This window comes from Micropterus salmoides, unplaced genomic scaffold (genome assembly GCF_014851395.1).
Source record: "Micropterus salmoides isolate LMB-PRFRI ecotype aquatic unplaced genomic scaffold, ASM1485139v1 Ms_hic_scaffold_20, whole genome shotgun sequence".
Lineage (NCBI taxonomy): Eukaryota > Metazoa > Chordata > Actinopteri > Centrarchiformes > Centrarchidae > Micropterus > Micropterus salmoides.
Genome location: NW_024041151.1, coordinates 31,363,753 through 31,390,270, shown reverse-complemented (window position 1 = coordinate 31,390,270; position 26,518 = coordinate 31,363,753). Strand labels below are relative to the sequence as shown.

Sequence of the window (26,518 nt, the reverse complement as noted above, 5' to 3'; positions counted from 1 at the left end):
GCTGGGTCCGAACTTCGTTGGGAGCAGTATAAGTTCACTTGACTACAATAAAGCTTAAAAGAACTTGGTTGTTCTTGAATTGAAATTGCGTGACTTAACAGTCTGATAACGTTTAACAAACAAAACAATAGAAAATATAAAGCAAGTAAGTTGCTGGAAACAAGGGAAAAGCTGAGGTCGCAGCACTTCGCATGTGTGGCTTGAAAAGAACAAAGGAATCTTTGCGGCAAGCCGGGCCGGACTTCTTAGGGCGTTGCTGGGAGACGGAGCACGCTGAGCACGTGCCGAAGTACAACGGAAGAGAAGCAAAGAAGAGAGCGAGCAACAAAGAGCTCTGTTGTTTTGTTTGTCTGGCTTGGCTTTGTTCCCCTGAGGGCTTGTTTCCTTTAACTGTAATTTTAAAAGTCTATTTGCTCGTATTTTAATCAAATATCTTCCCACAATCAAACCTTTAATGTCAAACGGTTATACCGTTCTTGGTTTTAAGCATTTGATAAGAAGGAAACTATTAAGTTATTGTCAGTAGTTAAACATTAAAATGGTTAGCATTTCATAGGAATCACATCAGATGAAAGGAATTTAACTAGTTTCCTGGATAATATTGGCTGTTAAACATTCTTACTTAAATATATATCAGCAAGTTATACGAACATGGCAGAATATTATGAACAATAAAACGATAAGTTTAAACAGCGGAAGACAGACAATGATGTAATACTTATTTTGTCCTCTTGGGGGAACTCTGGTTCCATGAGGAGACTGAAGATAGCAAATTATTATTTCTTTAAAGAGGTGGTATTCTGCTTTTTGGCTTTTTCCCTCTCCTTTATTGAGTTATATATCTTTTTTGTGCAGTTAACAGGTTTGCAAAGTGGAAAAGCCCAAAGTCCAGCCCAAAGGGAGTCCCCATCTCCCACAGAAAACTCTGCTCTGAACCGCTTGAAAACAGCTCGTTTCGTAGTCCAGCCCTTCACATAGTCCAGCCCTTCACTTCCTTGACTTGTGACGTCACAATGCAAACACGTCATAAAGCTTGCCAAGGGCTAGTGGTTCAGGCACGCCCTCAAACCAAGCTAGTCTGAGCGGAGGCCCTTTGGCTCGACTCGCCTTTGTTTGGTTTTCCATTGTAGAAATGTTGTACCTGCTTCCAGGTACTTTTTTTCGTATCACCTCACCTCCGTCGAGGTTCCAAGCGAGCTGAGAGATACTAAAATGTAACGTGAAAACACGACAGACTGCTGATTGTTCAGATAGAATATTCACTATTCACTGCATCATCATTGCTGCACCAGACAGAGGCCAGCAACAGAAAGTTTTATATTTTACAGTTTTCATATGGAATTTCATCACTAAATCCACTTCTGAGAAGTTTTGAGGTAAGAAATCAGCTGTGTAGATTTAGAATATTGACAGTTTTACGAGAAGTGATGGCGGAACAAAAATGTGCTTGAATATTTTCGGAGTTGAGGAGCTCCGCGAATGGCTGTGGGGGAAGCCTGCGCCAACCCGTGGGAGAAGAGTGTGAGGCCGGCCAGCCGCCCACTCACAGAGCCCTCTGCTCCCGCCGTCACACAGACCGCTGCAGCAACAACGGCAGAGGAAAACACAGCTGGAAAGTTTTCATGCCGCTTATCTGTCTTTACATTCTGAGGAATGTTGAAACGGTTTAAGATCGCTAGTGTGTGTGTTGCATTAAACATTACGTCGCGGCAGTTGTGTATGGAATCGCTATGACGACCTACTACGTACTATCTCTAGGTACTATCTGCAATGGAAAATGGAGCAGGGCCGAGTAGTCGAGTCTATCAATTTGCGCTATGGTAGCATTTTTCGGCAAGGCAGCATAGATCATCAGAACACCGGCAACAGTTCAACGTTTAGTCCTAATGGTAAGATGTGGAACAATGATGATGTGTGGTTGTGGACTTGAGAGTAACTTATATCATCTGCTAGGTTACGGTCGCAGTCTGAAGCGGCTTTGATTTGGACCACACTACCTTGTTTCTTACGACCCGCCCTTCTCTGCTTCTGATTGGCTAGTAGTCCTTACCTGGGAACTGCGCATGTCCCAACAAAGATTTTGTACAAGTAAGATGCATCAATCTGTAGCTCAAGAGCGGAGCGTACAACACATATGGTGAAAAGAGGAGCTGCAGCAATGTGCAGTAAGAGAAAAATATAGTGTTTTTTGAAAATTAAACTTATTTAAATTATTATTATTATTTATTAATTTAAATTATTTGGGGTCTCCAAATTTATTTGATATAAAATGAACAAATCCACACTGGCTGATCCACTACAAATGAAACACATTGGTTAAGTGGTGCTAGGCTATACATGTCAATAAAAACAGCAGTATGATTTCAGAAAATAAGCAGTGAAATTGAGTTATTGAGTTATCTTACTGACTGGATAAATAATAATAAGATGCAATATAATTTAATAAATGTCTTATGTTACATACCTTCTCCCTCTACACCAACGACTGCACCTCAGGGGACCCATCTGTCAAACTCCTGAAGTTCGCTGACGACACAACGGTCATCGGCCTCATCCAGGGCGGTGATGAGTCGACCTACAGACGGGAGGTCGGTCAGCTGGCTCTCTGGTGCGGTCAGAACAACCTGGAGCTTAACACGCTCAAAACTGTGGAGATGATCGTGGACTTCAGGAGGAGCCCCCCCACTCTGCCCCCCATCACCATACTCAGCCCTGTGTCTGCTGTGGAATCCTTCAGATTTCTTGGATCCACTATTTCCCAGGATCTGAAGTGGGAGCCCAACACGGACACCATCATCAAGAAGGCCCAGCAGCAGATGTACTTCCTGCGCCAGCTCAGGAAGCTCAACCTGCCAAAGGACCTGCTGATCCAATTCTACACAGCCATCATCCAGTCTGTGCTCTGCACGTCCATCACTGTCTGGTTTGGATCTGCCACCAAAAAGGACAGGAGCAGACTACAACGGACAGTCAGGACTGCAGAAAAAATTATCGGTGCAATCCAGCCCTCCATTCAGGACATATACATTTCCAGAGTCAGGAAACAGGCACAAAACATCACTGCAGATCCATCTCACCCCGGACACAACCTGTTCCAGCTTCTCCCCTCTGGTAGGTGCTACAGAGCACTGTACGCCAAAACAAACAGACTCAGGAACAGTTTCTTCCCACAAACCATCACTCTGATGATCAGCTGATTTTTGACTCACAGTGTCAGGAACAATTCTTGTGCAATAACAAAGTAACTCTGCTTCTAACCAGCCACCTGTTTACTGGCTAACACTTATTATTTATTCACCATTCCCTATTTCAGTGCTTTTCATGCCATTATATTGTCACATTGTAGAAACTGTATACCAAACCCAGCTACCTCAAGTCGTTACTCCTGCACAAAATACTTTTACTTATTTATTCCAGTACATGTATGCATGTATATGTACCTGTATATCACATCCACCTCCGACATGTACATACTCCTGCATCCTTTGCACTCTACTCACTGCACTATTTGTCAATATGTCTATATTGTTTTTGTTCATAGTGTATATTTGTTGTTGTTTACACTGAAGTCTGCGTCTGATTTTAATTTATTTTTATTATTATGATTTTGTAATTTTGCAAAGCACATCATGAGCAATGCACAATCCAGAATCAAATTCCTCGTATGTGTACAAATACCTGGCAATAAAGCTGATTCTGATAAAGGTATAGACCACGCCCATTTCCTTCTAATTTTTTCCTCGCAACATTGCAAAAACTGAAAAACCTATTCTAAGTCCCACCAGCACCAAATTTCACAAGGACCATCTCTGGACGAAGCTGATAAAAGTTTGTTTAGGAAATTTTGATCGTCAAAATGCAAAAAACAGGAAGTGATGTCATATCTTAGATTTGGAATGGCCGATCGACACCCACCATACTTGGGCACCCAATGTGGGATGTGGTAGCTCCTAGGTGGCGCTGTGTAACAGCAATTATCTGTTCATCTGTGACCACAAGTCACATTGACATGAAACTTGAGCTGAATTGTTCAAGATTGTCTCCTGACTCCAGGGACCAAAGTTAACCCTAATTTGCCCATAGGTGGCGCTGTTATTGCAGATTAAAGATGTTTCAAAAAATGCCATTGACATACATTCATTTCATTTCTCCATAACCACAAGTCCGATAGCTGTTAAGTGATATGAAATGAGACTCCCATACACATACATACTTTATATATCTGCATAGACACAAATCCTGTTAATATGAAACTCTGGTCATTCATTCACCACTTACTGACTGCATGAAGAAAAGGATTGCAATTTCTGACAGAAAAGCTACAAAACGAAATTTAACCCAGTCTGATACTGACATACGTTTTGGTGAAGCTGAAGCATGTTGTTTGGTGGATAAAACTCACACTTGCACACAATGCTTGTGCTCTGGAAGAAAGGGGGCATCGGAGCTCCACCCCATTAGAACCGATCTGCAGGAAGAGCCACCCCTCCTGAGTAGTGATGGTGGTAGAGGGGGACACATGCAAGATGGGATGACTAAAGTACATAATTTGTATTCCCCCGTTTGAAAAGAGAGGATACTGTTGAGTTTTAAAAAGTTACAACAAACTTAATGTACTTCAGTGTTTCAGTGTTTTCCTTCAAATGTAAACCTGCTGGGTTTTAGGCCAGACAATTGCATTAGAATGTTGATTAAACGATTGTTTGTATCCTCTTTGTAACTTACACCTCTTTGTTTAGTGCCAGAAGGACTGTTTTGTTTTGACTGTTTCATTGACACTTAAGATGGGGTGTCAACCATTTTGTAGACAAGCCCTGTTGTTCTCTATGATTAGTTTAGAGTAAAAGACTGTTTATTCCTGTAGATTGAAGGGGGGTTCACGTCTGGGATCGGTGCTCTTTTGTTCGACCAAAAGGTAGAACAGTAAGGTACACCCTTCCCAATTGGGTGACGAAGAAGTTAACCAAACGACCAATGGCTATGGACCTAAGCCATTTGGAGGAAAATGGACCCGCCCACATACCTGGAGGATATCAACAATTTATTTTGTGAGAATCAGGACTGTAAGCTGTGGATCTGAGAGGAGAAGCAGCTTTTCAGTCCACTGCTGGAGGCGGCTTTACCTCAGTCTGTTAGGACTTGACTGAAAGCTGTAAATCTGAAAGGAGGACCAACTTTTCAGTTCACTGCAGTGTTATTTGTTTGTTCTGTAATGCCATCTCTTTATTCACTAATTTTTGTAATTAAATCTTTTTGTTAATTTTCATTGGACTGAGCCTCTCCTTTCTCAAAATCTGAAAAAACGCAACAATACCCAATGCATTACATTTGTGTTTAAACATTTATTTAGGCTATACAAACAAACAAAACCAAACAAACAAACCACTCAATTAACAAGGCTGCCTATGAGTAGAAAGAAATTGTTTGATGTGATAAGTGGTACACTGAAAGATTTATTTAATAGTGTTATATTTCCATAACTTGTTTTTACAAGCAGCACAGCCCTTGGCTCGATAAGGCAACAAACATGTGATAACAATAAATGCACTAGTATTTGCTCGACTGAAGCAATGAAAACGGCGTCAATTTAAATGTACTAATATTTTAGGCGTTCTTTCTGCAAAAGAACACCTAAAATATTTAGTACAGTTTAATCGGGAATTATATTAATTAACACTTCCATGCAGTGGAATTTATTCTCATAAATAAGGTGAACAGTAGGGCAAATTACATTTAAATTGATGCCGTTTTCAAGAAACAGATATCTCTGTTTCTGTTTGTTATCCTAAATCCTGTTTCTTTTTGTGTGCACCGCAAATGATCTTATATGATGTTTTTTATTGCGCACTTCAGGGGAAAACAATCGAACGGGTGTTTGTTTATTCAGAAAGGCTTTAAGACTATACTCAGATGTAATATTTCGATTTATTTTACTCAAGAGAATCCATTTCAAATGTTTCAGTCATCTGCCATGTGAGTCGCCGTTTCTAATTTCTCCAGTCTATGTATGCGCATGTGTTTGCATGGTGGATCGCAGATTCTCCATTCAATTTTTTTTTTATATAGGACACAACCTTTACTTAGGAAGTGGCGTATGTACGTTTCCAGCCTTGTATTGTACATAGGCATGAGGAACCAGGGCTGCAAAGTCTCATTTAAATGGACTAATTCAATTTTTAAAACCCACCTTTTAAAAAATACTTTTTATTTATTTCATAAATGTTTTATGATATTTTAGTTCATGTTATTATATTTTTGTTTTAAATGTATTCTGTTTTTTTGGAAAGCACTAACTGTTTTGAAAGGTGCTAATTAAGCAGGACTTCATGTCGAATTGTCCACTTTTATTTTGAAGGCAGCAGTTCTCATGTTCCGGTCATATGTTAGGAGTTTGTAGACTCGTTGGCTTACATCATGTAGCAGTAAGTTAATGAGCGTCCTCTCGCTATCTCCAAGCCGCAGACATGGCTCTGTCTCTGGGATGGCTCTTGTCTCTGGCCGCAGGTGTTTTCTCCGCTCATGTTTTGCAGAAACTCTGCTTCCCATACTTTTGGAGTGACCTCCTCTTTCTGTTGAAGGTGATCACCTACGGTGTGAAGCTGGAGCTGTTCAAGATGACATCAAGCGTGTGCACGGTTCTGGAGAAGTTCATCCAGCAGGCGCACCGCATCCCCAACAAGCCGTTTGTCATCTACGATGAAAGCATCCACACCTACCGGGACATCGAGCGACGCAGCAACAGACTCGCTAATGTGTTCCTCGAGAGAGTGAGTCTGAAGAGAGGAGACTGCGTTGCCTTGCTCATGAGCAACGAGCCCGACTTCTTGTGCGTTTGGTTCGGGTTGGCGAAGATCGGCTGCTCTGTCGCTTTCCTCAACATCAACATCAAGTCCAAGTCTCTGCTGCACTGCTTTAACTGCTGTGGAGCCAAAACTCTGATTGTTGGTTCAGGTAAAGCTCTCACCTTTGCTTGTTTATCTCTCCTGCAGGTGCACCACTGTGGCTTCATCAACGCCGTCTCTTATCACTTTGGTGCCTTGCAGGTCAGGTGTCCCCTAGGCCATGATCTCTTCATTCTAATATTTTGATACTTGGATACTAGGAAATAGCATATAGGATATATTATGTTTTGAAATTAACTTTATTTAAATTTGTGCTGTGTGTAATGTCATCAATAACACAAGCCAATGAGTAGCCTACATCCTAAGTAAGTAACATGGTCATTCAATTCGGATTCTAACATTATCCAAATAGATAACCCATTCTATTTTGTACACTGATGCTGTGCTGTAGCATTTCTATAATATCCTTTGCATAGTCAGTGTGGCCAGCTGTCATTCCAGGAGTGAATATGTGCTCATGTGGTGGAAGACATATTCAGATCCTTTACTTAAGTAAATGTAGCCACACTGCACTACTAAATACTTTGTTACGTTACATCTATCAAATAATTAACAGTCCACCATTCACAAAAGTATTGACATAGCAATATAGTTTATAGTATAAAATGTAAAAGTACCTATTATTGCAGAATTGCCCTTTCAGAGTGATGTTTCTGCAGAGGCAAATAGTGTACTTTTTACACATGCTAAACATTTGATAGGCCCATTAAATAACAGGTAGTTTCGAGAAACAGTCAGTGCTTGATTTTATTATAATGCCCAGTTGTGAACCTCAATCACCCACTGTCACACAGGTCACGGTTGTTGTTTTCAAACTCTGGTGTGAACTGTGTTGAGTTCAGCTGAATTACTCAATATGGGAGTCAACGGTGCCAATATGCAAAAAGGCTAGGCTGTAACATGAATGAATGTGTTGTAATTGCTGTCAATTTTAATGATACAACAATATGACATTCAGTTAACCCACATTTAACTTCCACCCATGTTCCGCTGGAACAGTCCTATTTGTACAGTTAATAGGATTCATAATGCTGCAGCCATGTGACAGGATGGAAGATCATGGCTCAACCAAACAAGTATGATGTTGGTCAGGGACACTGTCGTCACTATAACCCCAGTGCAACAGGAGAAGAATTCATGGAATAGCTGGAACATGTGGGACAGAATACAGTGCAGTGAAAAGTATTTGATTTTTTCTATCTTTGCATATTTGTCACACAAAATTGTTTCAGTTCTTTAAACTAAATTTAAACTAAGACAAAGAAAACCTGAGTAAACACAAAATACAGTTTTTTTAAATAATGTCATGTTATGAAGGAAACAAGTTATGAAACAAGACACTCAGGTTTTCTTTGTCTTATATTTATTTATTTTGATCTGAAACAATTAAATGTGACCAATATATAAAAATAGAAGAAATCAGGAAGAGGGCAGTGTAAGCACTGATCCTATATGAAGTAGAAATTTCATGAAATGTACCTTTGGCTGTCTCCATCTTCCAGATTTAGTGGAATGTCTGGACGGCATCCTGATCAGCCTGTTGGAGGACAACATTCAGGTGTGGGCCATGAAGAGTCAGAGTGTGCACCCACAGGTGCACACTCTGTTGGACAAGATCGATGCTGCCTCTGACCAGCCTGTACCAGCTGCATTACGTGTCACCACCTCCCTCAAATCCCCCACCCTCTACATCTTCACCTCTGGAACAACTGGTGAGTCTGTGAGTCTTAAACATATTGATTTACTTCCATTATGTTTGTTTAGTTAGAGAACTTGCAATAGGGGTGTAAATGCAAAAAATGCCCCTTGGTGCACCTCTCCCCTGCCTAAGGGAGATCTACACCAGCAGCACATCCCAACACATCTTCTCCCTCCTGCCATCTGGGATGAGGTACAGAAGCATCAGCTGCAGATCCTGCAGGATGCTTAACAGTTTTTATCCACAAGCTGTTAGAATTAGTAATGGTTTGCTCTTGGATCTGTATGCTGAACTGGGTCCAGCATTAGGCTGACCAAGCTGTCAGAACTGCGCCAACCGTCAAATATAGGTAGGCTATAACCACTCTGGGGATATGATCATCAATATAGTTTACTTTTCTGCCTAAAGCCCCTTTTGGGATTAAGCCAATATCATTCTGTTAAACTCATTGAATTGTCTTTTGTTTGTGACCCGCTGCTGTAACCTCCAACTCACAAGCACCTCCATTTCTGTGTCAGGAAATATAATTTTAATCTTCCTCTCAGTTGTTGTTGCTGTGATTCATGGTAAGCAGGCTCATTTATATGCATCAGTATTCATAAGGTGTTTTGCATTTATTGTCCACTGTGGGCGTGTATAGGGGGATATGAGGCTGATTCATGTGTGCACATTTCCAGGTGGAATGTTATTTAAAAAGAGACATTTACCTGTAGGTATACACATGCACGGTTTTATAAATCTGTAGTGCATTTTATGAATTTGCATCTGGAGGAAACAGCAGACACAAAAACACAGATGAACTCTCTAGGCAGATAATATGGTTGTCATCTTAACAATAAAAATTAGAGCCCGACCGATATGGGATTTTAACATTTTAACATAAACAACGTTTATCCCTAACATTTGCTATGTTGAGACCTCACCAAGATACCATGACATAATGCAGTTTAAAAATAAACTTTGTTATTGATATAATTAGTACTTTGAACAAAAGTACAACAAAGTATATTAAAGTTTTGATAAATAAGAGTCAAATGTATGAAAGTACAGAAAACATTTTTAAAATATCTGATTTGAGTGTGCCTTAGAGTGTTCACAGAAACGTTCAAATGCCAGCAGTGCCACATTCAATCTCCAAACTGGGCGCTGTGTTCTAAACTGGGAGAACGTGATGTCTAAAATCACAGGTGCATGGTCTGATACCATGATGACAGTGTATTCTGTGTTCTTTACTGTTGGGAGAAGCTTTTTGTCTATGAAAAAGTAATCTATTCTGCTGAATGTATGGTGGACATGAGAAAAGAAAATTTCTTCTGGTGAGGATATAAAAACCTCCAAGGATCTATACCACCAGTCTGATCTAAGAAGTCACAGAGGGCCCGGGACATTTTGGAACGCGTTAACTTGGGATGCGAACGGTCTTTAACAGGATCAGTTACAGCGTTCAGATCTCCAGCAAGAATCAGCTTGTGAGAATTGAAGTTGGGAAAAATTAGTTTATTAATAAAACCAACGTCATCCCAGTTCGGGGCATATACACTTATGAGTACCACAGGTGTATAAAAAAGATGTCATGACACTATTATAAATTGGCCTAATGGGTTTGAAATAATAGTTTCTGAGGCAGTGAATAATATTTTTTATGAATCAATATTGCTGTACCCCTGGCGTTCGTATTAAAATTGGAATGAAAAGACTGCCCCACCCAGTTCTTTCTAAGCCTGATTTGGTCCACTATGGTTAAATGTTTCCTGTAAAAAAAGCTATTTCAGTGTTTAGTCTTTTCAAGTGGGATAATGTACACGCTCTTTTTATCAGCCTGTTCGTGCCCTTAACATTTCAGTTTGTAAACCGGACAGATGCACCTCCACCTATCTCCCTGGCACCCGTTTTAGCCTCAGTTGACATTATACAAAGTTTCATTACATTTCCTCATTTGGCAGACGCTTTTATCCCAAGCATTTGAGGAACAACATACAAGCATCAACAGAGCATCAAATACAGATCAACATCTGACAATACATACTAGTAAAAGCAGCAACACATACTAGTAAGAGCTCACAGTACATATCACATCAATGGGGTAGATACCTAGGGAAGGAAGTAAGAGTTAACAAAGTGCAATCAAAACAAGATCATTGTAGGGGATAGAAGAAGAAGAGCACAGGAAGTGCATGTTAGAGGTTAGGAGTTAGAGGTGTTATAAGAGGAAGTGTTCTCAGAAGAGATGAGTTTTCAAGAGCTTCTAGAAGTTAGAGAGGGACGCCCCTGCTCTGATGGCGTGTGGTAGCTCGTTCCACCATCGTGGTGTCACAGATGAGAATAGCCGGGACTGGGACTGGGTTATACAAAAAGAAAAAGGTTACAGTATGCTGTACAGCAGCTCCGTGCCCCAAAAGGACAAGCTTGACCAAAATAAATAAATAAACAAAAAATCCCCCATAAGGCAACAGGAGACCCATCCCACTATACAACATCCCAGTACACAGCATAAAGTATAACTTGGCCAGTGTCTGCCTCTGAAACATGGGCAAACTGCAGGCCTCTTCCCTGGACTTGTCTTCCAGAGATCCAACTAACTCTACTACCTAAACTCTAAGGAGCTATCGAGCTAGCGACAGCATAATAGTTTTAAACCGCAGTTAAACCTGATATATACACAGTTAAGCAGACCCAATAAAAACATTTTGGTACCAGCCACAATGGTCATGACTGTTACAAGTAATTAACCTGAGCTGTAACTTAGTACCACAACAAATGCATTTGTTGTTTGCATTACCTTTGAACTTTGCATTTCATAGTGATGTAATAGATTGGTGAAGAAAAAAACAAACAAAAAACATCTCTTAATTGTGATTGAGTTCACTGGTCCAGCTCACCAGTTCCAAAATCCTTAGCAGTGGTGGACACACTTATAGCAAGATTGTCCCAGGCGACCAACATAACTAGTATCTGGCCGTATAATCTAGCGAGAATCATCAACCATTACCTTCTGATTGTAGAAAGTCTTTGCCTCCTCTGGCGTGTTTAATTTGAGGGTTTCTCCTCCAAAAAAAACCATGCAGGCCGGCAGAGCATTACATTTATTTATTTAGCTGACGCTTTTATCCAAAGCGACTTACAATTGCTATACATGTCAGAGGTCGCACGCCTCTGGAGCAACTAGGGGTTAATTGTCTTGCTCAGAGATACATTGGTAGATGGGTCACAGTGGGGGATTGAACCCGGGTCTCTCACACCAAAGGAATGCGTCTTATCCATTGCGCCATCACCAGCAGACAAAATTTTATCCCCTTCTTGTCCCCTTCGCACCGCTTCGACACGCTGACACTGAAATCTGGGTATATTCTCAATGTGGACTTTTTGTACCTCAGTTTGTGTTGTCTGGCCCATCGCAGCACTTGCTCCTTCTCTTGAAACTGTTGGAAGCAGACTACAAATGGACGGGGCGGTCATCCACAGCCAAGTTTCTTTCCCACTCTGTGCGATCTCTCCAAAGCCGGTGCTCTGTTGAAAACTTTGTCGCCCATAACTTCCATGAGCATGTCTAACACAAAGGCAACGGTCTGTGTTACCTTCATTGTCTTCAAGGACATTTATAATCCTTAAGTTGGCTCTGCGAGAGCAATTTTCCAGATCTTCAATCCGGCCCAGGAGTGTCGCATTCTGTGTCTGGAGAGCTTTAATGGCTGTTTCAGCAGCGAATATTTTTTGAAAGTTTTCCCCTGCGAAGGAATCCGTTGCAGTCAAACGTTTTTGGAAGTTATCTACTGTAACCGTAAAGCAGACAGAAGCTTGAATGGCCTAAACCAGAAGTCACCTTTTAATAAATGTTTTAAAAGTGCGTGAATAAATCCAAAATTACCCTTAAAGAAGGGGGGTCAGTGTGCATGTGTAGGCGTATTGTATATGTTTGTGTGTAGCCCTGCAGTCTGTGTATGTAGCCTATGTTGTAGTAGGCAGAGAGACGGAGCCCCAGCCTCACTGCTGTTGTGCCGAGTTGTTGAGAATATTATATTGTTTTTAAATAGTACTTGAAATAGACCCGCAACGTGCATGCATTTGTTGGCCGCACGCAAAACTGCACAAGACCAGTGAATGACAGGCGAGCAGAGCAGAGAGTAAATGATCAACAAGCCTCAGTTTATCTGTAACGTTAAATGTACGGTGTAAGTTACAGTGACTAATAAATAGAGGCTGCAGTTCTGCAGCTTCTACCGTATTACCTTACATATAATCTGCCACAATGACTACTTTCTAAAACATATCGTCTATGGTGCAGTGTCCCAGAGGAAACACTGCTGTTTAATTAATCTAATACTACATGACAGTCTACAAGGAGAACCTGCAACTTTGGGATTCACACTAACATTTCACATTCAAAAGAAGAGGTAACATTAGAGAACTTTGTTAGGCAGGAAGCTGTGTTAGATTCTTGTACAGTAAGTAAGTCCTCTCTGGTTTAATCATTTCTGTCTGTTACTAGAGACAAGCAGCTTGCAGATATATTTAGAATACGTTAAACAGTTTAGTTTAATTGCTCATTAATGTTAGCGCTCCTCCACTGATAAACACAGCATTGGCTTTGTGGCTAATTTAGCAATGGGCAGCATTAACTGCTTTAGAAGTAATGAACTAGGGAGAAATGAGAGGACCATTCACTAGACTCTCTGTTCCTCTTTTTGTAATAGTCATTTATCAGCTGTTATAAACGAAGATGCAAGTAGCTTATATCAGCCGATAATGTCTGCAAAACGATAAACCAGTCGAGCTCTATTAAGATGTAGAGCGGCAGATGTCTGTAGCTTGTGTGAACAACAACACCATTTCCATCCCAAGCATATCACTGTGACCTGAAGATTTGCTTTAAAACAGAACAGTGTTTGTAAAACTGGTCAGCACAGAGGGCGGGTGACATGGTGGCATTTCAGTGTTCAGTTTTCACTTTCATTATTGGAGTCAGAAACCTGTTAGGTTTCTTCTCAGGAGTATCCACAAAATTATTATATTGGTAGAATTACAATTGAAATGCATGGTGTGACACTGTGTTGTGTTGCCATGGAGACAATTAATCCTAATACTGGATATAGGGCAGCACAGCAATTAAAATGGACAGAAAGCATCAAGTGTTTATTTTGCAATGTCATGTAATGAAGTATCTGTCTTGTCTATGTCTTTTTATTTTCACAGGGCTCCCTAAGGCTGCAGTGGTCACTCACCTCCAGAGCTTGAAGGCGGCAGCAGGTTTTTGGGCATTTGGGGCGACTAAAGATGACGTGATTTACATCCCTCTGCCGCTCTACCACAGTGCAGCTTCCTTGATAGGTATAGGAGGAACCATAGAGCTGGGTAGGCCTCAGAATATCTCTATATGTTGTAAGCATTTAATCTGTTTTGTCAGATGAAATCTAAACATCTAACAAACTGTCTAGATCAGGGGTTTTTAAAGTCTGACACTGTGGGGCCCCCTTCAGACGGACAACATGAGCTGTTTCTTTAACCTGTATTTGTTCACTGGATTGCTTTGATACTGAAGAAAACTTTATGATTCTCAGGAAAGTTCTGGATTATAAGGAGCATTTTTCTCTATGATTCTTAGCGTCTAAGTTTAGATTTAAAGGTTAAGTGTGTAAGTTTCAGTGCTGAGGGTTGCGAATTGCAAGGAATTGCAAAAAAACTCCTCACTCAATGCCCGCCCTCCCCTATCCAAGTGCTTAAGATAGCTACAGTGGCCGACAAAGGACAAAAGAGAGTAGCCAGTCAAGAAATGAGATATCTTAGGTAGATTTATTAAGAAATTATATTTTACGTAATTATTCAGTAAAACCATATGTTATTACGAATATTACAATGCAAAGAACATCTCAAAAACTATCACATCTAGTGCAAGTATGACCACTGAAAGATAGCAGGAAAATGAAGCTGTTTCTTCACAGTCCATTATAAACCACATAATACATGAAGTTTACAAAGGCATTGTCAGGTGAGAGTCAAGGCTCCTCTCCACACAGTCGTAACACAGTCTGGCTTCATGTTTTCGCTTCTTTGGCAACGAAGATCCACACACTATCGGCTCGTGCTAAATAATACGTGTAGTCCTCCATTTGTCCAAATTTCTACACGCAATGTGATGTACCAAGCCTAAAGGCAATTTCATGTGAGTGCAACAGCCTCTGTATTTAATATGTTTGAAAGGAAGGTGCAAACCGCCAAGTGTTGCACAGAGAGAGCTGCTGTTATTTTTGCCAGAAGGAGACACAGCCGTGAGGAAAGAAAACGTAGAGAAAAATATTAGATAATATTATTCTCTATCCAATATATAGAAATACAATTATTTTATTTATTCGATCAACTATATGAATTGAATTTTATTTTTTTGTATTTTCCTATAGCTTTGGCAATATATTGTAATATTGTAATAATATTGTCATGTCAATAAATCAAATGTCGTTTCGACCTGACTTCTTTTCTCTGAGATGGAAGAATTTAGAAAGTTGTGTTGCACTGTGGAGAGCTCCCGCTGCATAGTGCACGGATTACGTGTAAAATTCATCCAGCCAGAGGGAACGATCACCAACTGTTCACAGCGCGCCGTTCGTAATAGCGACACAACCCATTGTAGGTATCGGAGAGGGAATGAGGAGTTGGGGATTTGGGGCGTACAGGGCCAGGGACAGGAGATTGTAGAGCGACCAGGCACGCTGTGGATGGTCAGTGATTGCTGGATGAAGCACGATCTGCTGGCATTTCGAGTCTGGGTCATTCCAGCAAACTGTATCTGTTTCTGCTGGAGTTTCCCAAAGAAGTTTTTCAGTCGGCTGTTCCAAGTACTTAGTGCAATCTTAGGCAGGATGGGCAGGAAAATACACACTGCCAGACTGTACAGACAGTCACAGATTGTCTGTAATGTTAGTTTCAGCTGTTTTCTCGCAGTTAAATAAACAGAAAATGTGAAACGACCTAATATTAGATGACACATGGAGTAATGTTATGTTACCATGACAGCAGCTGGGCAGATATTACTTTTAATGTGGAGGTGACGAAGAAATATTTAGAAAATAAATGTTAAAGAAACATTTAGACAATACATTTTAATGGACTACTACCTCTGCTGATAATTTGCCATGCTTTTGTGGAGACAAACAGTTAACAGGATTTGCGGTGCTGCAGTCTAGACAAAGTGCTCTGGGAATGCTTTTGCTTCAGGTGTTCATGCTGCTTCACGTATTTGTGCCCAGCAGTTGCGCTGCAGTGAAGCCATTTCCAATTCACAGAGGTCAAGTAGCACCACGTTTGAGTGTCTGTCTAAAATATTCCCAAATTTCATACGTTTGAAGACACGGTCTTGTAGCTGCAGCTTGTCTGGGGGAATCCAAGAGAATTGCAACTCCACTGGCAGTGTCCGCTTTACATGAAGCTGTGGCACATTTTTAGAAATCTTCAAGTGCTGGTTATTAAAACCTGCCATAGGTCATAGGCTTAATTTAATTGTAATTGAGTGGTACATACAGTGGCTATAGAACAGTTCTAAAGCTACAAACAGCTTCTTATCCTTTGGTCCTAGACAAACATCATATTTAATTATTTAACATGTTTTTCAGGTGGTCCGGGTCACAGAATATATCAAAGGGGGGCTCACACTTCTATTTTAAACTTGTGCACAAAATGGACTTTGATGGAGTGTTTTAAGGTTGACAATGACATGATGAAGGCATGTGTCCACACAACATGTCATGATTTGAGTTCAGTGTTAGGTACAGAGAAGCGATTTTCTTTGCAAACTGTTAGTCAGGACTGTCTGCTGACTACAGTGTAACTGCCAAACTATGTGACCCCTTTGAGGACCCGCTGTTTCACTTCAACTAGCAGCTTAATTAGTGCAGGAAGTGGACACTGGGGACTATTATGGAGAATATTATTGTTTGTAGGTCATTGTTGCTGTGTTGCCTTCATGGAAAGACTGAATGAACTTTCATATTTGGGTTTAGATAACATTATAGTACAGTAGAATCTGCATGTTAAGAAGCTCAAAAGTAATGTTACAGTTTTTAGAAAAGCAGCACATTCTAATCAGCTTTCCTATTGATGAATCCTTGGTCTTTGCATTTGTTCCAGCTGCTACCAAAGTTGACAGTTCAATGTCCTTGCAACATCCCGACAGGTTGTGCTAACAAACCTTGGTGAGGCTGCTGTCCTGTTCTAGATGTTGCCATGTATTCAACTTTGTACACATTTGTCAAATTTAGTCTTTAGATTCTCCACATTGGGATAGCTGTTCTGTCATTGTCAGACCAGGTCTACACATGCCAACCTTCACTCCTTTATTCAAGGAAAAAAAGAGTTCTGCAAATGAACAGAATAAAGAGTTAATGGTCCCTGCAAACATTCCCCCTTTTCATACTGAACATAAAGTCATTCCTTCATAGAGCTGTTCCATTGTAAGGAGGACTGTGCTGATGCTCAAAAAATGTAGACAAATATCTAGAGATGGAATCATTAAAGTGAACAATACCTATTTCAGCGTACCAAAGGCCAAGACATTTAAAATTTGTTAGTTAGCTAGCTAACAAACTAGCTAGCTAGTTTAGATTTTCAGCCTAATGCAAAAGCAAACATGGACAACCCCTCTCATCCTCCCCACGCTGAGGTCAAGCAACTCAGGAGCACCTTCAGCCACAGACTCATCTAGCCTCCCCTCAAAGCGCTTTGGAGGCTCACTTGTGCATCAGGCATCAGACTCCACAATGCCACATCATCCACTACTATATAAGGATATCATATTACATTTCAATTGTGTATATAATGTGTATATTCTTTTGTATATTTGATTAGGATTGATTATTGATTTCACTTTTATTGTATTTTATTCCTTAATTCACTCTTGAATTAAGGAGTGCTGCCCTTGCAACTTGATTAAAGGAACTTATCTTAACATCAAACTGTTTTTTAACATTAAAAACAAGATAACATTGCAGACATGGTGTCCTTGTTATTAACAATCGATTAGTTTAGTGGGCCAAAGAGATAACCACTCTTAATACTTTGTACCTCAGTAAGGTTCTGTTTGAGCTATCTCTAGTTTAGCTGTGAGTACCTACACTAATGTTTCTATCTCTTTGTGTAATGAGTGCATCCATTCAGGGAGCTCAGTAAATGGGTTCTTTCTGTTGTGTTGTCATTGTGTTTTGTTTAGGATTATTGGGCTGAAACCATTTAGCCTGGTGTATTTTCTTCATCTTTGTGTGCAGTAGATTTTATTTGGAAAAGCATTGTGAATTTGATCAGAAAGCTTCTCTTACATCACTTAAACAGTTCATTGGACTCTCGAAATATTTTTGGTTTAGCATGAAGTAAACCATGTAGTGGCATAAATATAGGCAGTGCCACCAGTGCAACAGCACTGAGGCCCATGACCTGAAAGGGCCTATGCACAGCTAAGTCCGGACACAATACATATGCCTACCAAATTTGGTGCACGTAGGCCAAAGAGAAAGGAGGGGGCTTTTGTTTTGAAAATGCAAAAGTGCGCAATCGAGCCACTTTTGCGCACCCATGCACGGCGACCTATATCAGATTGCTGCTTGCAGCTTTTATTATTATTATTATTATATATATAGTATTGGAACTAGGAGAATATGAAAATTTTATCCTTTAATAGTGACTTTAATGACATTGTTGTCTGTGTTATGACAGGTGCGACCTGCATCTTGAAGAAGAGGTTCTCAGCCTCCCAGTTCTGGAATGACTGCAGGAAACATGAAGTGACTGTTTTCCAGTATATCGGTGAGCTCTGCAGATACCTCTGCAACCAGCCTAAGGTAATTTTAAAAGTGTTAATAATAATAATATAATGCATGGACATTCTAGGGCCAGTTGGGGTTGCAGAGGTATAATGGTAAAAATTTCATACCATTACAATCCTACTGACAACATCAAAATCCAAATGGTTCATTTTAGAATAAAAATGCCTCAAATACAACTGACAGTGTTGTTTTACCCTCCTAACATAAAAAAATGGTTTGCTCTGAAATGTACAAAGTCACTTTTTTCTCACATGTCTTGTTAGGAATTCCTTTGTTTAGGTAAGTTTAGAAAGAAGTGCTTCGTCGTGATTCTGAAACTCAAACCAAAAACATTGATCTTCAAAGTATCTTAGTGTTTTCGTCTATCCTATATTTTCATTTATCATTAGGCAGAGAGAATCATTTACAGTCACTGCTTCTTGTAAATCAAGTAACACCTTTCTTTTAGTATTTGCATCCTCTTATGGTGGACAAATAGACATGCACGTACTCACAGTATGAGGGCAAAACTCAAAGTCCTCTTTGTCACTCTTCTTCTGTTATTTGGCCATGTGGGTGGAAGGTTGGCATTGACTGTCCTTACCATTGATTGTCAAATAAAAGATGAGGACATAAGCACCTTTTCACAAGGTGCAATGTCCGCACACAAGCGTGAGTACTGATTACTGCTTGTATGCTGTCATCATGCACTGTGTTCAATGTGCAAACATGGCAAATACTATAGAACTCATCATTGAGGACACAAAGCAAGTCAACCCAGGGTTTCCCAATCCAGGCGGGAGCGCGTTCACATAAAAGAGGTGGTGTTAGCAGCAGATGACCAATCACAGACATGAACAAGTCCACTGTCAGCAGAGCGTCATATTTTATGAATTAGGATTAAACTTTAACACTACAGATATACGACATGGTCTTAGAGGCACGCCTGCAGCTGACACATGCAGGGGGACAGAAAATCGCAGACAGTGTGAATGCCTAAATGAACAGGCGTAGTCTATAATAATGCTTTGATTTGATGTGTTCTTATGAGCTGTATGAAAATATTAGCCTTACTGTTTCAGCTCGGCTGTGTCGGCGTCTCCACATTAAAAAACTCGGGCCATTCCCCCTCGCTTTAAAAAACTAGTCGTCACTTCAAAAATGAGATTAATTTAACACACTCAAAAGTGTTCCCAACATTCTAAATTAATGTTCTACATCAACTTCATAAAGCAATGAAACGAAAACTCCATTCATGCCATAAAATGTGCTCAAATAGTGGTTGAAAGACTGAATCTCAACATTTAGGCTACTGAAAACTCACCGTCCCACCTTTTGTGACCAAATCGCAAAAGGTGGGACGGAACATGACTACAGTCTCTGTAGTAGGCCTATAAGAAAGCTATACTAACCTAAAATAGATAGCCTCATATTAAAATTTAGTATTTCAATATCCCTACCAAACTGCTCATAATATTCAGCCTCACATAAGAAAAATGAAACCCATTTATTTTAACGGCTGCGTCAGGCTGTGTGAAACGAACTGGTAGCAAATAAAAAATATTAAACACAACTACTATAAAAACCTGTAGGCAACAATAGCCTAAGGCTTTTAATCAGTCTCTGTAGGATGATATTGCTATAGCCTACAAGAGTTTATCCGTATAACCACAGCAAACATAAAGCAGCCTATAAAACAGTCTGTGGGTTTTCCTACAGATGGGGATGTCATTTTCCAAGAGAGCTGCGAAGGCGGCTTGAGTTGATCTCTTATCTGGAACATAACCTGCTCCGAAGCTGTTCAGCATAAGTTAACATGGTGATCTACCCCGGTAAGTGAACCACCTTCGTGGTACTGAAAACCCAGGGTTAACCCCGAAGTTACCTCGATAAACTCAAATCCTGCTTCGTGGTCCAGGCCCCAGTTCTTCCTTCACAGTTGAGTGTTGCTCAAGGTGTGTTGTCTGCCACCGGTGGTCGATACACGCAGGGCTGGATTACCAACTGAAGCAAAGCAGGCTACTGTCCCTCTGCATCAGACCATCAGGGGCTCCAAAGCCCCCATGCTGATTGTATGTCAGTTGTTTAAGGGGGCCCAGCTTCTTTGCAATACCAGTGATGCTGGGATCCCTCTTGAAATCGCTCAGATTTTTATTTTTCCGTATGTAGAAATCATTCTTTGGTCTAAACCAGCAGGTGGCGCAACAATCAAGGAAATGCATTTTGAGCTGTATCCCACTTATTATGTCACACATTCAAAAACCTTATATGGACCCTTTTCCTGAATTAAACTGCGTCTCGTGACATAGGCCACGTCTATTTCTGCGTGTAATTGTTTTTCAAAATGGTAGTGTATCCGATCTGCATGAGACGTTGCATGTAGAATCTATGAATCCTCATGCTCAAGTTACAAAGAAACAATAAAACAGGAAATTCCCCATGCACAGCAACAAAAGTCAGGTGCTGGTAGGTCGCAGGATAAGACTACAAGCTACAAACGAAAACAAGCACACTGAAATTACTTTATTATATTTATTGTGAGCGATGCGTTTCGCCTAATGCTGCTTCAGGTTCACACAGTAAAATAAATAAATAATAATAATAGGTTTGGGTACGTTTACACGTTATTATCACGTTTATGCATGAATTAACGCCGACAATTATTTTATCTCACGTTAACAGTTTTTAAAAAAAATTATTATTATTTTGAAAGTCCGTTGCTCACTGGCTTTGAATACACATACAGTCAAACCATGGGTCACAGGTGAGGTTGTGCTTTGCGTCACGTACAAAAAGTTCAAGACAATTCAACTTTGGCAGCTGGCGGGCGTATGAGTGAGGCGAAAACAACCGCAACAGTTTCACGGGAACACGCCCGTTTGTCACTACACCTGCTCGACCACTTCACCTCACTCTAACAGGGAAACTTGCAACTGATTGAACATCTGTTTCTGCTGCTCCCTGATAAAAGAAAACTGTTTCTGCTGATACCTGTTCAGAAACCCCCCCCAAGAAAACTGGACTCTGATGGTAACTTGTTCTAGACAAGCTAGATAAAAGGTAATGCCCTGGCAGTGGCAAATAGCTTTGGTTTAATATTTGATTTGATTACATTAATGTTTAAGTTGAGATTTACAAGAAATATTTTATTGCTACTGTGTAAAGAGAATGCTGCTGGTAAAAAGCACCTTATTTGTTTAAAGTGTTTGCAAACCACGTTGTGTGTATATAGCAGTACATTTAAATTGAAAGTGTGCAATACACTACTTTAGAATTCATTATTCAATTTTGCGCATAACTATGCGATTAATCGCAAGAAGATCATGCGATTTATTGCATACATCTATATAAGAAAACTTACATTAAACTATACAAATAAACTTTCTCCCCTTTATTCCACTACTTCATGCATACACGCTGGACTCAGCTACCCTGCACTTTACTGAGTGCACTTTTCTAGTTTAAGGTTTTGATTTGTTCTTCAGATGTCTTTAACACAGTAAATCACATGTCTATATATAGATTTCTAAAAAACACTGTTAATTAGTTTTTCTGTTTCCTCATCATTTTAAAAGTGTACTTTTGCACCTAAGTCAAAAAGACATGGGCAGACTGTCTAACTTCTTAACTTCACTACTTTTTCACCTTTATTCTATTGAAACAATTTCAATTTAATTGCAAGTTGCAATTAATAAATTGGAAATCCTTAAGCCTACTTTGCAGAAAAAAAGCATTGTCTTTGCACTGAAATTATAACATTGAAATTTCTATACTATAAAAGCAGCTGGATTGTGAATCTTTAAAATTTTTGCTCGTTATCTTCAGTACATTAAATTTTTGTAGTTTAATGCCCTTTTTCCTGTATATTCCTATTATATTAATGATAACATGTAAATTAAAGCTGCAAGCAGCGTTGGGCGGGCCCTCGCACTTGTAAGCGCGTCCGCGCGTGAGCCGGCCGAGTTGCATATTCTGGAGCTCTGCCGGTGCGGCTGTGAATTTCCTACGCGGTTCCGACGCCGCATGAAGGTGTTATATGTCACTTCCTGTGTCCCCTATGTGGAGCTACATAGCACTTGCCGCTATGAATATAAATCGGTATTGACGTGTAGATGTCTGCGGGGTGGGAGAGTTAACAAGCACGTAAAGTTTGGTTCAGATGTGACCATGTACACTGAACAATAATGTACCCAAACAATAAAATAAATTCCTTTTATATTTCCCTGCCTTGTTGTTTATGTGTACATACAGAGGAAGAATGTGAGAACAGCACACATTTCATCGTTACTGTGTGTTAGAGCATGGGAGAACAGTGGATACTTTTAATACAGCCCACACCCCTAATACTGTGTAACTATAACAAGTAGAGAACAGAAGAAAAAGATGTTCTTTCTTTACATCTGTCTGCATAGCTTATTCATATTGTGTAATGAATGAAAATAAATAGGCCTACTAGGCTCCTCTCTACTTTGACATTTAAGATTACCTTGTTTGATCCACCTTCATACACATGTGACATTACTGTACAACTTGAGAAAGGTGAGTTGTTTTCTGCTCCAGCCTGCCTAAAAGAAAAGCGTTTTTGGGATTAAATGGACTTTATTAGCTGCTGCAGTGCAGGATGAACTCAGAACAGACCCATTTCTCACCTTATTATTCTAAATCATGCAACGAAGAAGAAGAAATGCATAATAAATCCTGGGACAAAATCTGTCCACAAATATTGTACAGCATGTAGTCTGATGAACAAGACTTGTGTTATAGCTGACTTGGGCAGTGAAATGTTTAATTTTTTTAATTCATGTGGTCATAGTTGTCCACAACTCAAATCAGAATATAAGAAGAAATGTTTTATACCACCTCAAGAAGGCTTCCTATCAGAAAGGTAGGAAGGTATTTCAAATGTACAACTGCAGTACTTAAATCTAAGTAAAGTAATTTCCCGGACATTTTTGTGTTACTTTACTTTTAATAGACACATGTAACAGGTTTTATACTTCCTGTGAGTATAATCCAATCAATCTTATTTTCATACTGTATATCCGATGTGTAATTTGATAAATTGTGTTGTATGTCGTGCTCGCATCTCAGAGAAGACTCTGACTGCAACATGCGTCTTTGTAAAGAGAGAAACGGACAGAAAAAGTCTCTAACTCTGCCTGTCAGCTCGCTCTGCTCCGTTAAAACTGAATTTACCATACAGAATTGAATACGAGTGCACTCCAGATTTAGCTGCAGCCAGCTGACCGTGTGCTTCTCTCTATACCGCAGTTCTGTGTCCATGCATGCAGCAAACTGATAGCACTGTCTGTTGGAGCGTCTACATGAAAAGAGAAGGAAGACATTGCTGGTAGTATTGTCTTCAGAGTTGTTAAACACCTCAGCGCACTGAAGGAAGCCATCTGACTGTGTGAGGGGCAAGATCGTTGATGTCTGCAGGCAGAGTAGGAGCTCTCCTGTCTGACTGGTCCACCAATAGCAGAGAAGATGACCCCTTGAGACACAGCCCCTCCTCATTTGCATAATGAGGCAGAAATGCATACAAAAATTTAAAAAAGACAGGCAGAAATAAATACCATGGGTGAAAATAAATAAGGTAAATAAATACAAAGGAAGAATAAAACAGACAAAAATATTAAAACACACACATAAATAAATACATTAAAAAATTAGTAATAAATAAAGTTGAATAAACAAATAAGGTAATTATAACAAAGGTGAATAAGTAAAGGCACTAATTAAAATATATACATTTATGTCTCCTTGTATAATTTAATTACTACCTACATTTATTTATTTACTTAATTTTTTTGTGTATTTAATTGGATGCTTATTTATTTATTGAGCATTTATTTATTTCTGTATTTATTTCTGACTGTGTCAGGATCGGTCCTCCATAGCGGGGTGGGAGAGTTATCAAGCACGTAAAGTTTGGTTCAGATGTGAGCATGTACACTGAAGTTACAACAACTTCCTGTGTCATGGCGAAGACTTGATCTCTGACGCCACGCCACGGACACACCCATTGACGAAAACTCGCAAATAGCACAACTTTTCATCTTCAATGCCTTTAGAAGGCACAGCACAAATTTGAGGTCGGTCGGACTAAATCCCTAGGAGGAGTTCGTTAAAGTACGAAGTGTGTAAATCATCCAAAATTTGACGTAAAATTCAAAATGGCCGACTTCCTGTTGGGTTTAGCCTATGGCTCCAAGAGACTTTTTTGTGCGTCTGGACAAGATACACGTACCACAGAAAATTCGTGCACGTAGGTGAAACGTGCGGCGGGGGCTGCTTCGTTAAAAGTCACTTCCTGTTGCCAGCAGGTGGCGCTATGACTGTCTGTGAATGTCAGCATGTACATGTGTTCAGGGCGGGACTCTCATCCTAGATGTACAGTTTGGTCCAGATGTGAGCATGTACACTGAAGTTACGACAACTTCCGTGTCATGGCGAAGAGCTGATCTTTGACGCCACGCCACGGACACGCCCATTGACGAAAACTTGCAAATAGCACAACTTTTCATCTTCAATGCCTTTAGAAGGCACAGCCAAAATTTGAGGTCGGTCGGACTAAATCCCTAGGAGGAGTTCGTTAAAGTACGAAGTGTGTAAATCATCCAAAATTTGACGTAAAATTCAAAATGGCCGACTTCCTGTTGGGTTTAGGCTATGGCTCCAAAAGACTTTTTTGTGCGTCTGGACAAGATACACGTACCACAGAAAATTCGTGCACGTAGGTGAAACGTGCGGTGGGGGCTGCTTCGTTAAAGGTCACTTTCTGTTGCCAGCAGGTGGCGCTATGACTGTGGGTGAATGTCGGCATGTACATGTGTTCAGGGCGGGACTCTCATCCTAGATGTACAGTTTGGTCCAGATGTGAGCATGTACACTGAAGTTACAACAACTTCCTGTTTCATTGCGAATCATCGACGCCACGGACACGCCCATTGACGAAAACGCGCAAATAGCACAACTTTTCATCGTCAATGCCTTTAGAAGGCACAGCAGAAATTTGACGTCGATCCGACTAAATCCCTAGGAGGAGTTAGTTAAAGTACGAAGTGTGTAAATCATCCAAAAATGGCCATAAAATTCAAAATGGCCGACTTCCTGTTGAGTTTAGGCTATGGGTTCTTGAGGCTTTTTTGTGCGTCTTGACATGATACATGTCCCCAGAAAATTTCGTACATGTAGGTTGAACGTGAACGAGGGGCTAATTTTTTCCAATTTTCTAGGTGGCGCTAGCGAGTCATTTTGCAACGCCCATGTGCGAAACTTGTAGAATACGAAATTTTTCACCGGTTCTGACATGTTTGCAAATTTTGGTGAGTTTTCGAGTATGTTTAGGCCATGTCATTTGGGCCTACTTTGCAGAAAAAAGAAAAAAAAAAAAAAAAAAAAAAAAAAAAAAAATAATCCGAGCAAATTCAATAGGGACCTCACACGGTCGTGCTCGGGCCCTAATTACAGTGGGGCCAAAAAGTATTTAGTCAGCCACTGATTGTGCAAGTTCTCCTACTTAGAAAGATGAGAGAGGTCTGTAATTTTCATCATAGGTACACTTCAACTATGAGAGACAAAATGAGGGGAAAAAATCCAGGAAATCACATTGTAGAATTTATTTGTAAATTATGGTGGAAAATAAGTATTTGGTCACCCACAAACAAGCAAGATTTCTGGCTCTCACAGACCTGTAACTTCTTCTTTAAGACGCTCTTCTGTCCTCCACTCGTTACCTGGATTAATGGCACCTGTTTGAACTCGTTATCTGTATAAAAGACACCTGTCCACAGCCTCAAACAGTCAGACGCCAAACTCAACCATGGCCAAGACCAAAGAGCTGTCGAAGGACACCAGGAAGAAAATTGTAGACCTGCACCAGGCTGGGAAGAGTGAATCTACAACAGGCAAGCAGGTTGGTGTGAAGAAATCAACTGTGGGAGCAATTGTAAGAAAATGGAAGACCCACAAGACTATTGATAATCTCCCTCAATCTGGGGCTCCACGCAAGATCTCATCCCGTGGGGTCAAAATGATCATGAGAACGGTGAGCAAAAATCCCAGAACTACACGGAGGGACCTGATGAAAGACCTGCAGAGATCTGGGACCAAAGTAACAAAGACTACCATCA

General features: G+C 40.2%; 1 protein-coding gene across 2 annotated transcripts in view; it reads left to right on the top strand.

The window, feature by feature from the left end:
* Window positions 1–6,358: 6,358 nt before the first annotated feature.
* The window catches only part of slc27a6 (solute carrier family 27 member 6), a 45,374-nt gene continuing 25,214 nt past the window's right edge, over window positions 6,359–26,518 (top strand). Inside the window, exons 1-4 of one of the 2 annotated variants that reach the window (XM_038733306.1) lie at window positions 6,359–6,951; window positions 8,405–8,614; window positions 13,792–13,950; window positions 18,295–18,419. In XM_038733306.1, coding sequence (XP_038589234.1) covers window positions 6,465–6,951; window positions 8,405–8,614; window positions 13,792–13,950; window positions 18,295–18,419 — 981 coding nt within the window. In that variant the 5' untranslated portion in view covers window positions 6,359–6,464. The remainder of the gene's footprint in view (window positions 6,952–8,404; window positions 8,615–13,791; window positions 13,951–18,294; window positions 18,420–26,518) is intronic. The other variant, XM_038733305.1, reaches the window with a different exon arrangement.